The sequence below is a fragment of the Olea europaea genome, chromosome 1 (genome assembly GCF_002742605.1).
Source record: "Olea europaea var. sylvestris chromosome 1, O_europaea_v1, whole genome shotgun sequence".
NCBI classification, from domain to species: Eukaryota; Viridiplantae; Streptophyta; class Magnoliopsida; order Lamiales; family Oleaceae; genus Olea; species Olea europaea.
In genome coordinates this window covers 31,949,176-31,961,780 of record NC_036237.1, presented here as the reverse complement: position 1 = coordinate 31,961,780, position 12,605 = coordinate 31,949,176, and the positions used below count along the sequence as shown (strand labels likewise).

General features: G+C 37.8%; 2 protein-coding genes across 2 annotated transcripts; both read right to left on the bottom strand.

Annotated features, from left to right (window-relative positions):
* Positions 1-7,109: 7,109 nt before the first annotated feature.
* On the bottom strand, positions 7,110-8,245 carry LOC111401519 (histone H1-like). Its single transcript, XM_023029293.1, has 2 exons — positions 7,941-8,245; positions 7,110-7,858 (listed from the first exon to the last, which is right to left on the bottom strand). Exons 1-2 carry the CDS (start codon positions 8,121-8,123, stop codon positions 7,247-7,249), a joined length of 795 nt encoding a protein of 264 aa, XP_022885061.1. The 5' UTR covers positions 8,124-8,245; the 3' UTR covers positions 7,110-7,246.
* Positions 8,246-9,379: 1,134 nt separating this feature from the next.
* On the bottom strand, positions 9,380-12,179 carry LOC111401510 (signal recognition particle 9 kDa protein). The gene is made up of 4 exons (XM_023029282.1): positions 11,924-12,179; positions 11,779-11,847; positions 9,840-9,933; positions 9,380-9,660 (listed from the first exon to the last, which is right to left on the bottom strand). The coding sequence occupies exons 1-4, from the start codon at positions 11,993-11,995 to the stop codon at positions 9,584-9,586; spliced, it is 312 nt and encodes a 103-aa protein (XP_022885050.1). The 5' UTR covers positions 11,996-12,179; the 3' UTR covers positions 9,380-9,583.
* Between the last annotated feature and the right edge of the window lie 426 nt (positions 12,180-12,605).

Here is a 12,605-nt window from a genome sequence, read left to right as displayed (position 1 = left end):
GTTTTAATTCGAATGAATTGATTTCTAATTCAATTTCTTTAGGGATGTCAAAGCATGGATGATCGGCCAGAAAGTTAGCCAAAGCCTGATTTTTGATTGCCTTTTGGGGTATGTATTGTATTTCGAATTCTAATAATGCTAACGTCCAAAGGCCTACCATTTGGTGTAAAATAGGGCGAGAGAACATATACTTAACCAAATTTAATCTAGAAATCAAATAAATGGTTACGGGCCGTAAATAAGCCCTTAATTTCGTACAAGTGAAATACAATGCAAGACATAATTTTTTAATGACAGAGTAATTACATTCACATTTTGTTAACCGTCTACTCAAGTAGTAAATCGCCCTTTCTTCACCAAATTGGTCTTCTTGCGCGACCATTCCAGCTATTGATTCTTGTTCAGTTGATACATACACTTTCATTGGCCGTCCTTGGATTGGTGACACCAACACTGGTGGACTTGATAAATATGTCTTTAGGCTTTCAAAAGCCTTTTGATGCTCTTCTTTCCAGACGAATTCATCCTGATTTTTCAACTTTAAAAGCGGCGAAAAAGTTTTAGTTCGCCCTGCACAGTTAGAAATAAAGCGTTTTAAAAAGTTTACTTGGCCTAGAAACCTTTGCAATTTTTTTTATTGCTAGGTGATTTGACCTCTAAAATGGCCTTCGCTTTATTTTTATCAAGTTCAATCCCCCTTTTGTGTACTAAGAAATCAAGGAAGTTTCCTGCATTAACACCAAATGCACATTTCAAGGGATTCAATTTTAGTTTATATTGCTTCATTCGCTCAAATGAACATCTCAATTGTTCAAAATGGTCATCTTCTTTAATGGATTTGACCACTATATCATCTACATACATTTCAACAAACTTGCCTATCATATCATAAAAATCAAGTTCATCGCCCTTTGATAAGTTGCTCCTGCATTTTTCAGGCCAAAAGCCATAACTACCCATTCAAAACATCCTAGAGACCTAGGGCATCTAAAGGCAGTTTTGTGTATATCTTCCTCAGTTATATAAATTTGATTGTATCCTGAATACCCATCCATGAAGGAATACATTACGTGTCCGACAGTCGAGTCTACTAAAGAATCTACCGTGGGCATTGGATATTCATCTTTGGGTGTGGCTATGTTTAAATTCCTAAAATCTATGCACACCTTTAATTTACCATTCTTTTTTAGTACCGGCACGATATTGGACAACCATTCGACATATCTGGCTGTTCTAATAAAGCCTACTTTTAATAGTCGCTCTATTTCTTTCTTAATCTCAGGGAGTACATTAGGAGCGAAACGCCTAGGAGATTGTTTATGAGGTTTAAAATTTGGCTTGGTTAGTAATCTATGTTCCACCAAACTTCTATCTAAACCAGGCATATGTTCATATTCCCAAGCAAAACAATCCTTATATTTCTTTAATAAAGCGATTAATTTATCACTGACCTCTTGATCAAGCATCTGGCTGTCGAATATTGGATGATCTTCTCCTTCATTGCCAATATTCACTTTAATTAGAGGGTCCTGTGTTTGAGCGTATCCAGGCTTGGTGATCCTCATTACTTCATCGTCCAATTCCCTTATAGACATTTCTTCTTCTAAACAATCCACCTTGTTGACTTCTCGGCCAATATTTTGTTCCAACTCGAACACTATCAATTTGTCTCTCAATGCTTTTAAGGCTGCTTCTTCTTTCGTCTTGTCCTTACATTCTTTATTGAAAGCCATTAATTTGGCTTTGAAGGCCTGAACATCGGCCATTTGCCTTTGTTGCTTACAACTCATTTAAAACTCCCTGATTACTCTTTTGCCAATTACTGGCTCTTCTAGGGCCACTATGTTTGGTCTCATTTGACTGAACATTTCAGTGAGTGCATCTACCGAAAACGGCTCTTCACTCTGTGCAACAGTTTGAGTTTCTTTTCCATCTTGGACTACTCTAACGGGTCCATAATTTCCTTCGTACATGAACCTTTCCACTGAGTTTACTTCTACGACAAAAGGCCTATGATCGGCCTGCACCACTTCTGCTTCACCCTTATCATTCCAAAAAATCAAGCATTGATGTAGCGATGAGGGTATACAGCGACTTCCGTGTATCCAATCTCTTCCTAATAACACATTGTAACTAGTAGGACCATCTATTACAAAGAAAACTGTGGTCCTAATAGTTGTCCCTATAGTTATGTCCAATGGCATAATCCCTTTAGCTGAAGTTGCTCCTCCATTGAAACTTGTAAGGATGACTTCCGTTGGAATCATATCACTTTCTGTCTTTGCAAATTTCCTCATCATCCTAGATGGAATGGTGTTTATAGCTGCTCCATTATCAACAAGTACTTTTGCCACAGGTATGCCGTTAACTAAAGCTTTAACGTACAATGGCCTCAAGTGTTTAGTTAACTTCATGGCTGGTCTCTTAAAAATAACCTTTTCGGCAGCATCTATTTCCACTTCCTGTTTGTCCTCTGTCAAGTTATCCTTTTGTCATAAGTCAACGTACAGTATGTCGCACTGAGCTTCCGTTTCCTGAATTTCCTTTTTACTGTTTTCTAATGCTTCTTCTTCGGTTACCCAACCTGTGAGAGGAGGCATTATTCTTGGAGGTGATCCATACTTTTCAGAGTGAGGAACTCTCTTTTTCCTTTTGGGCGTCCCGTATAGCACGTAATAATCAAAAGAACGCCCAAACAATTCCCCCAACAAGTCCACTTCACGAAGCCCCTCTCGATGTAGTTGCTTCAACAGAGTATTGTGCGATACCCCTCTCTTTCTTTTTTCTGCTTCCAGATCAATTTCCTCTTCGATGTTCGTCATACCATCATCCCATTCCTCTAGAAGTTTGACCTTCTTCACATTCCAGCACACATGCTTCTTCTTCGTTATCCTCCCTTTCTTCTTCTTCTTTCTCTTTGTTCTTGAACTTATTGGCTAGTAAGTAATTATTAGCCATGACAGGAGGTAACGTACCAAACTGAATAGTAAGGAGCTAATCTGGATCTTCTCCATCTCTTCTGTCTCGCTCAAACTTCAATTTTCCAGGAGAAGTTTCTGGCAATTCTTTCATTGATTCACATGTACCAGTCTCTTCACTGTCTTTGAAAACATATTGATTGGCTACCTTGAGTAATTTAGGCGCTTTAGGATGTGGCATTCCTTGTTGTTGCCTCATCATTCGTCCATAGTTCCGTTTAAAACGCTTTTATTGGGTTCTAGTCATCTCGTTGAAGGGTATCACCCTTCCTGCGTTATACTGGAACGAATGTCATACATTTGGTTGGCGAGGCTAGGTTGTGGCCTGAATATTCTCCCATTATTTACTGGCCTGGACTACCTCTCAAAAGGCGGTCCCCAATAGAATGATGTACCTCGCCCTCTATCAGGCTGAGCATTTGGGAAAAAACTAGGGCGATGGTGATGCTGCCATATCCCTGGTTTCTCTGTATTTGCACTCACTTCTCTTTTGCATCTTACACACAAGACGTCTTCATCCTTTTTGGGCTCCTTCCCTTTGATACGTTCAAAGATACTGGGATATGGCCCAGGGTCCTCTTCCCCATCATCTATAACCAACTTGAATTTTGACAACTTGTTTTTGAAGCCAGTCGTCACCATGTTCACCCCAAGTGGCTGTGGAAAATGGTTTTCATCCACTGCCATTTTCTTCTTGTCTTCGAATGTAATTCGTCCTGATTCAATGGCATCCTGTAACACATGGTGAAAAATCAAACAGTTGTTAGTCAAATGTGACCATACATTATGCCACTTACAATATTTTTTACCCTTAACTTGTTCAGGGCTTGGCAATTTATGTTTATCGCTCAGCTTTATCTGTTTATCCTTATATAGTTTATTAAATATAAGATCAGCTTTGGTTACATCAAACGAGAACGTTCTAACCTTTTTGTTTTCATCTTTTATAGGCTCATCCTTACCCGACGGTCTAGGCTTAGCCATTATAGGACAAGTATACTTATCTCCTTTAATTAATTCGGCCAAACACATTTCGGCTTGATCGTAATATTCGTCATTAATAGTATGAACATCAAAATTTGGGTCTCTATAATAAGTCCCCTTACTAGAATTTTTCATTTGCTCTTCTTCTCTTATTAATCGTTCATACCTAATCACGTTTGTGCTTAATTGAAAAAGATCAGGAAATTTCTTGTCTTGAAATTTCTTTTTCAAATCAAAGTTTAGACAATTTTGAGTGATTTTGACAAACTTCTTTTTTGGGCAAAGGTACAAAACATTTACTTCTTGCTGTCTTGAACTTTTGAAGGAAACTTTCTGCCCATTCGTTTGGCATTTGACGCAGACTCGCCAAATCGGCCAAAGTAACTTCAGACTCAGTCTTATAAAACTGAGCATGGAATAATTGCTCCAATTGTTACCATGTTTGAACAGAGTTCGCTAGCAAATTGATGAACCAGGAGAAAGCTACTCCTATTAATGAACTAGGGAACAGCCTCATTTTATGGTAGTCTATTACTTCACCACTTTGTAGTGTGAATCGCCCTATGTGTTCTAGAGTAGACACCTCTTCTAAACCGGTAAATAGTGAGAATTCTGACAATTTATACCCTCTAGGCCATGGATATGCTTGGTATACCCAATCAGGATATGACTTTGTGTAAGTCGGCCTAATGACAGGACGTACTCCAAAAGCCATCTGATCATGTACTATTTCTATAATTTGATTCCTCAACATGACGTTGGGGTCATATGAAATTCCTACAGGTTGGTTGATCGATTGATTTGTTTAAGGCCTGATGTTTGGTCCTTGGTTGGCAACAAAGTTGCCTTGATTTGGGCCGTTGTTACCATTAGCCTGAATATTTATTCCATCATTAACACGTGGGGCATTCTGTCCATTATTTAGGACATTGTCTCTTACATTTAGGTTACCCCCCAAGTTAGCTGTACCATTACCACTTTTCTGATTTGGCATTACACCATCCCCCTGGTTTGAAGTAGAGGGACGAAAAGGTGGTTCTATTCCTTGATTTGGACTTAGGACTATGGGATTATGTCCCACAATTGTCCTAACTTGAAAGTGATTTGCAAGAGGCACAACTGGCTGACAAATTTGGCCTACTAACTTATTCATTATTTAATTCAAAGTATTCAATTGTTTGGCCATGTTGTCATAATGTGCATTCCCATTCTGGGTAAATCTTTCCATATTATGAATATTTCACAGATTTACTTGTTCAATGACATCTTGTGTGAGTTCTCCAAGTAATGCACGCATGGTTCGAGAACTCAACTCCGTCATTGGTTCGTAACGATTGTAACTGTTCTGACTCTGTCCCTCTGTTTGTGGAGAGTTATGCTGCTCATCATATCGCTCGATCACAGACTGGACTCCTCCCTGACTTGCTGCTTCCTTATCAGATTTGTGAGGCATAATGTTTCACCTTTTGTATCTTCAACACCAAACACCAATGTCCCACTGGGCGCGCCAAATTGTTTCGCACGGGTAGTCGCTAACAATTAAAAAAGGGATCAGATGATTATGTAAGGAACAAACCTTATGAGACAAAGTCCCAAAAAGGGGTGTTTTACTGGCGATGTTTTACAATTGGAACTAAACAGAATGCCTCCAAGGGGCACAAGCACACGAGTACTAAAAGAAATATTTAAGTTTAAACTAAGAAATTAAAATTACATATTCTCTGTTTGAGAGTGTTTGATTCGGATTTTTTTCTCTCTATGTCTTCTCTTCCTTTTATATTCCTTTGATGATTTCTTCATGACAAACCGCTTGGAAATTGCTTGATTGCTTTATAACTATCCACTTTCTTTATGGTGGCTAACTTGTGATGGAACTGCCGTCTCTAACTGCTGCCACCACTCTTTGTCGTTCAACCGCCTTCAACTGGGTTCCTTGAATCGTGGAATGTGATAAAGTTACTCAATAACTGCGATAACCATAACATTTTATGTTTGCTAAGATCCTGGACGATTCGAAGGTATGGGCGAGAACAGGGTCATCGTTCTGGGCGACTGTAAGGTACTCCATTCGCTCAGATCTTGGGCGTCTTGCAAGCTTGGGTGATGATGTTACTGTGTTCGTGGGCTTCCACTGCATTCATTAATAACTCTGTCTGGGCCTTTATCCTGAATTGTCCAATTGGGCTTCATTCCTTAGGCTATTCGATTTGGGCTTCACTTTTAGTGTCAACAGATTCTACAACACAAAATGCTGGGAAAGAACTCTGAAGTTTGCCACGGTTGCAAAAGTGTTAAGACACTTCTTCGATGATTGTCCGATAAAACGCCAATGCCCACGTTGTATGCATGGATTTCAGAAGTTTTTCGAGGTTGAAAGAGACATCGTTAACAAAGGCAAATTCTTCAAAAGTTGCAGTACGAAGAGTGGATTTTGGGATTAGTGCAAAGATGGAGAAGCAATCGGTGAATTTAGTAACACTAGCATTACTTTGGCTAAAGTAGCTGTCCATGAAGAAGTTGACGATATGTCATGAATGTTCTAATCTCAAGTTCGGCTAAATAACGAAGATGGGCTCTTAATTTCTATAAATGTGAACGTGACGGTCCATCGGAGAAAATTACCTACCGAGTGGATAGATACGACTTGATTAGTGGTTTATGGTCTACGTTATGTTAACTATCGGCATGCTGTAAATTTGAATTTGGTCAATTAGTTTAGGGCAATCAGTTGATAGATTTTGGTTGAACTAGCAGTTTTTACTTCGTGTGCCTCGTGTCTTGCTGGCACATTGGATGTTCGTTAAATTATAATGTAAGCAGTTTGGAGTTGGTTAAATGCTTGGATAGTTATGTTTCGGAATCATAAAAACTTTGATTATTGGCACTACTTGTCATGGTTTTTGATTCACTTTGTAAAAACTCATTACATAGTGATTATGCTGTAGGAGTGCAGTCTTCCAACTCCAAGCATGGACCATTTCCCAGAAAGTGGATGCCTCTGTTTTTGCTTTGATCGTCTATGTTAGTTGTTTTCTTTTCTTTGTTTCGAAATCACAATCGCCCAATGCCATTTAATTTCAACCGTACATGTCATTTTGTCAACTAGCATTGCAACCCAACCTTGTACAGATAGTATGTAAAAATAGATAAATGAGGAAATTAGAAAAACAGTGGATTATGTAAAGTACTGTTGGCATAAAAAACAGTTATGCACAATGGAAAAGGACCAGTCGAATTTACAGAGTTATCCCTACAAACCATAGTTATTTTCAATACTATCCCTCTCACTTCCTTCCCTTCATAGCTACTTTCTTTACGGAAGACTTAAAGCCCTTCGGCTTCACGCTCCTAGCCGAGGCCCTCTTAGCTGCTGCTGGCGCTGCTACCTTCTTCCCAGGAGTTGTTCTAGTTGAGGTCCTTTGTACCTTAGCCGGTGGCTTCTTTTCAGACTTTGTCTTCGCTACTGCCTTTCTCTTGGCAGTTGCCTTTGCCTTAGGCGCTGCAACAGCTTTAAGCTTTGTAGCTGGCTTAGCATTAGCACTTGGCTTGGGCTTGGCAGCAACCGCCTTCGGCTTTGGCTTGGCTTTTGAAGGGGCAGGCTTCTTTCCCGTAGTGGTTTTCACAGCAGAGGCTTTCGGCTTGGCAACTGGAACAGTCTTTTTCTTAACCGGTGCAGAAGAGGCTGGCTTCGGAGCCGATGAACGAGATGGGGGAAGCTTGTACGAAGCCTTCAGTTTGACCAGCCTTCCAGAAGCCACAAACTTCTTCAATTGAACCAGTAAAAGCCTCTTGAAATTCGCTGGAAGATTCTTCTGCTTCTCCTCAATGAACTTTGTAATTGCGTACTGACTAGATCCAGTCCTATCCTTCAACGTCACGATCGCATCTTCAATCATCTTAAACACAAAATTCACCAAAAATACTCAGATGTAAAATTCAAAAAACGAAAATAGAAGTATAAAACGAACAATCGAATACCTCAAGATAAGGAGGATTTCGTTTTCGAAGGGCAGCAGCAGCTTTTTTAGGCTTGGATTCCTTTTTGGTGGTGTTTTTCTTAGACGTGGTCGTTTCAGCCGGAGGGTTTTCTTTGCCAGGTTTTTTGTCGGCGACAGGTTCAGCCACGACCACCATGGGGAGAACTCGTTCTTCAGTAGCCATAATACAAATTTGAAATCGAAACACTACGGCTTTGTGTGGGAACTTGAAGAAATTGAGAATCAAATACAGAATCTATACGAATTTTTCGATTGTTTTGAGTGATAATCAATTGGAAGAAATGGGCAAGGTTAAATAGTGATCGTGTACCCTAATGCTGAAAGCTGATTGGCTAAAAGGCCATCGAGAAGGATCAAGACTTTATACTGAAGTTTAAATTAGGCCGTTGGATGGGATTTTTAATCCAAGGTTTGTAATTTAGATGGTGGAGACTTGGATTGGGATGCATAGAACAGGTTGTTTTGAAGGCCCTAGAGGTGTGTTTTTGTCCTTGATTTAACAGGGAATAAATTGATCTAGATTTGATGGATTTCAGTGAGTTTTTCGCTATTTTGTAGGAATTTTTAGCAGCTCTCTGTACAGTATTCACAAGAGTCGTGACGATTATTCGTTTGGAAGATATTTGATTCGAAAGCAAAAGTGTTGAGATGAGGGTACTATTGGAGTACATTGTGGTTTTTGAGCTTTGTATGATAATGCTTGAAACAAATCGCTGCCTTTGACATCGAATTTGATAGTGCTTTAATGGACAAGTTAGTAGACACAAGAATCGTGCAAATCGAATCAAATGTTAGATGAAAATCGAAGTTCAAATCTGACCGAAGATAAACATTTTATGCTAGTGATGTATTAGATTTCCTCTAAAACCTACCTTTATATTGCAATGGTATTAGTGTTCATTTGAAAGTACAAGATCCAACAATATTCCATTGAGACCATTCCTTTCTCTTCTCTTTCTGTCTGGTGCTCAATCTTTCATTGAGGCCAAGTGGACGAATGAAAACTCCAAACATGACACCTCCATAGTGCATCTTGAGATAAATTCCGATGACAAATCAAGTATGGAACTCTTGAAAGTAATGGTCTTTACTTCATTTCATTTCACAAACATTAACATTGGCATTTCATAATTAACTTGTTTAATTATCGACATATATTATCTTACTCAACTTTCTGTGAGAAGGCTATGAATTCTTCTTCGCACCATATCGAGATAATAGCATCATTGGTCATCCATCTTGTATTTCATTATAATTGCATGCAATCAATCTTCAATAATAGCAGATTCTACCAAAAAAAAAAAACCTATAAATGATCATCTCGTGAATTTCATTCACATATTTGGTGCAGTCCGCGCGGATGATTGAATAACACTAGGCACATTCACCGACATTCGTTTCTGAGAGTGAGAATTCAACTTGAATATGAGAAATAAAACAAGAATCACAAGCACTGGGATAAAAACACAGAAATTTGGTATGAAATGAAGAATCTAGCATAGAAGTTGAGCAAAAAAACTTTTCTACCAGAATCAAATGGGTTAAAAGCAACATTAGTTTTAAATCATTCCCTAGACAATTGTGATTTTGTCCAAAATCCATACAAATCATGAAGCAGCAACACTATTGTTTCCTTCCCCTGCCCTTTTTGGCAGGTTGTGCTTCTACTTGATCTTTCCCACTTACTTCTGATATATCCGCTGCAGAAAAAAGAAAACCAAAGTTCCTTTTATTGTAAAGCAAGTGTACACCAGTATTTGATATTGCATCAAAGAAAGGGACTACACATCCCGATTTACAAGAAATAAATAAATAAAGGGACTCATTTGCATGGGGTAGATTAATTGATTTGTGAAATAATCTCGAGAAACGATGTTACCTTCAGGTCCACGAGCCATCAGAGTGAAGAATATGTTATTCAGTTTTTCCATCTTTTTAGCATCCTGAGCTTGATCCGTCTTAAACTTGATACACTAATAAAACATAAAGAAAATGAACCGCTATGTTAGATTATTCATGTCTCCAGTATGCATCTATTATCCGTGCAATGTATTCCATTCTTCAAATTGCTGAAAAACCTTCAAGTTGCATTTAAGAGACATATTGTGTACGAAGCTAACAGTAACTCTCAAATGAGTTGAAGAAATAAGCATCTTATACACCTAAAGTTATGATATCAAATGCACAAAGATGCAAGATAGGGTAAAGAGGTTTATAACCTGTTCAACTGTTCTTTCCTGATTCTAGTCAATATTTACAATGAAGACAAAACTGAATAGAAGTCACCCACTACAGTGGGGTAGCTTACCCAAACACCATTATCCATTCTTGCAGTTCTGACCGAGCACCTTGACTCACAACTAAGATAAAGAAACGTTCTAAAACCGTGAATGAATACAGTATGTTAATAGTAAGTTAACACCTGATGCTAACTCCGTCTTAACTATATGTAAAACATCTTTTAATCCTACTGCTATGGTTCTATAGATTTTCTAAAGGGGATAATACTTCCTACTACATCCACATCATACTGTCATCTGTCAAAAGAGTGCAAATAAGGACCATAAAGATTTTGAAACTATAAAAAGAAACATTAGCATACAAAATCTGTGCATATTCTCACAGCCCAACCCCCATCCTTGGTCAACTTGTAGATATAACTGTATAATTAAATGACTCCATAAATGAGTAAAATACATAATTAATAGATGAAATAGAAGAATTAATACAAAATTCCACATATTTCAGTCTTCAGACAAAGAAGAAATGAAGAGAGAAACGAGACAACCATAGCAGGACCATGAATCACTCTTGTGAACAGTTTTTATCATTTTATTCCTTTTTGTGTTACTATCTACAAGTTGACCCATTGAACTGTATCGTAAACTAAGAAAGAGGATGGACACTGCAATAGGAAACAATAAACTAGTCTGCTGTATAGAAAATGGACAAAAACTGACAAGGTAGAAAATTAATGGATAATTAATCTTCTGAAGGCAAATTTGAGAAGCATCCCACATTCCAAAATGACACACAGCATTCATGACAAGGCAAAGATCATTAAATTGGTGCAATTATAATACTATGCTGCAAATAATAATACCAAACATTATTCATCCTGTTGTTACGCTTTATACTATTGCCATATTTGTTCATGGAATATCATTCATCACATATATTGAGCCATGAAGCATTTTGCGGAGGTCTTAAAATCATAGTGCATTTTAATAGATGTTAGTGAAGACCACAAAATCTAGGAGACTGACAGATACCTCTATATCCACAATATTTTCCTCACTAAGTACATACTACACTGCTACACGCCACTTATTGCATACACGATTGCGTATAGTATGCTTCATTTTCTTAATCCATTCTCCATTTAGATTTACATATGCACATAATAATTCTTCTATTTACTGGTGAGAATATTATTGCCAAGGAAAGGTGTTCTATGGTTGAAATTTGAGCTCAACGGTTTGAGCTACAAGATATTTCAATTGGACTATTGTATCTTGGGAGAGATTGTTTCCGCCTAGAGAAATATAGCACCTCGGCCTAGATTGTTTACGCATAGAGAAATATAGCACCTCGGCCTAACTGTTTACATATTTGTTTAACAAATTTACTTTATTATTTTGTAATTTTTCCCGCTACTTCTCAAAGAGGAACCAGTGCATTCAAACAAATTGCCGTGCATCTTTCGTTGTGTTCAACAAAATTTCAACAGCCAATGCAATCAAGAACAGTGTGAGCTTTATATTTAGAAAGTAACATGCAAATTGTACTCGCAACTAAAAGATTAGTGCAGTTTGTACCTCTCTATCGTCAGTTACTTTGAGAACCAATTTACCATCGCAGTGCCTGTATTTCATCCCATAACGAGTCTGCTTCACAAAATTTACAACAATCAATTAAAATAATACAAAGAGAAGACAAATAATTTGTAAATGAAGGATTTACTTTCTCGGGATCGGCGCGAAACAATTGAACAGATTTTTCTACAAAATCGTCCCATGATGTGATGTAAACCATTCTGATTAAACTGATCTACTGCCGATCGGTTCGTGCCCCCCCCCCCTCTCCAACTCTCTGTTACGAGCTTAGACAAAGCTAGCCCGTCGTCGATCTCTGGGTAGAATATGAAGGTTTTTGGACAGAGTTTCTCTTGGGGTTTTATACTTGCACATTTATGGGGGTTTACTGGTTGTTGGACGAAGCGACGTCGTTTCCGAAACTGTGCCATGTTGATCTGAAATCGAATAAATTTGAAAAATTACTCTTATGTCCTCGGTACTATTTAGTAATTAAAAAGAAGTCCTTTTAGTTTCAAAAATATGAATCAACTCCCTTGCTAAACTTGACATATTTACGGTGTGTTTGTGCCCCCATTATATATGTGAATAATGTATTATGGAATGGTGATTGATGTTGAAATGTGTGGTTAAAAAAGAAGAAAATATTTTTTATTTACGTGTAATATTATTTTAATGAAAAATGTGTAGTTAAAAATGAGTACTGTAGAAAAAATAATATGGTAGAATGATAGACAAACAAAATCTTAGTACAATAGCTTATAGCCTTATACTATAATTAAAAATCGATATGCAACAACCATAGCCTCTGGTGAAATTTGATCATTTTT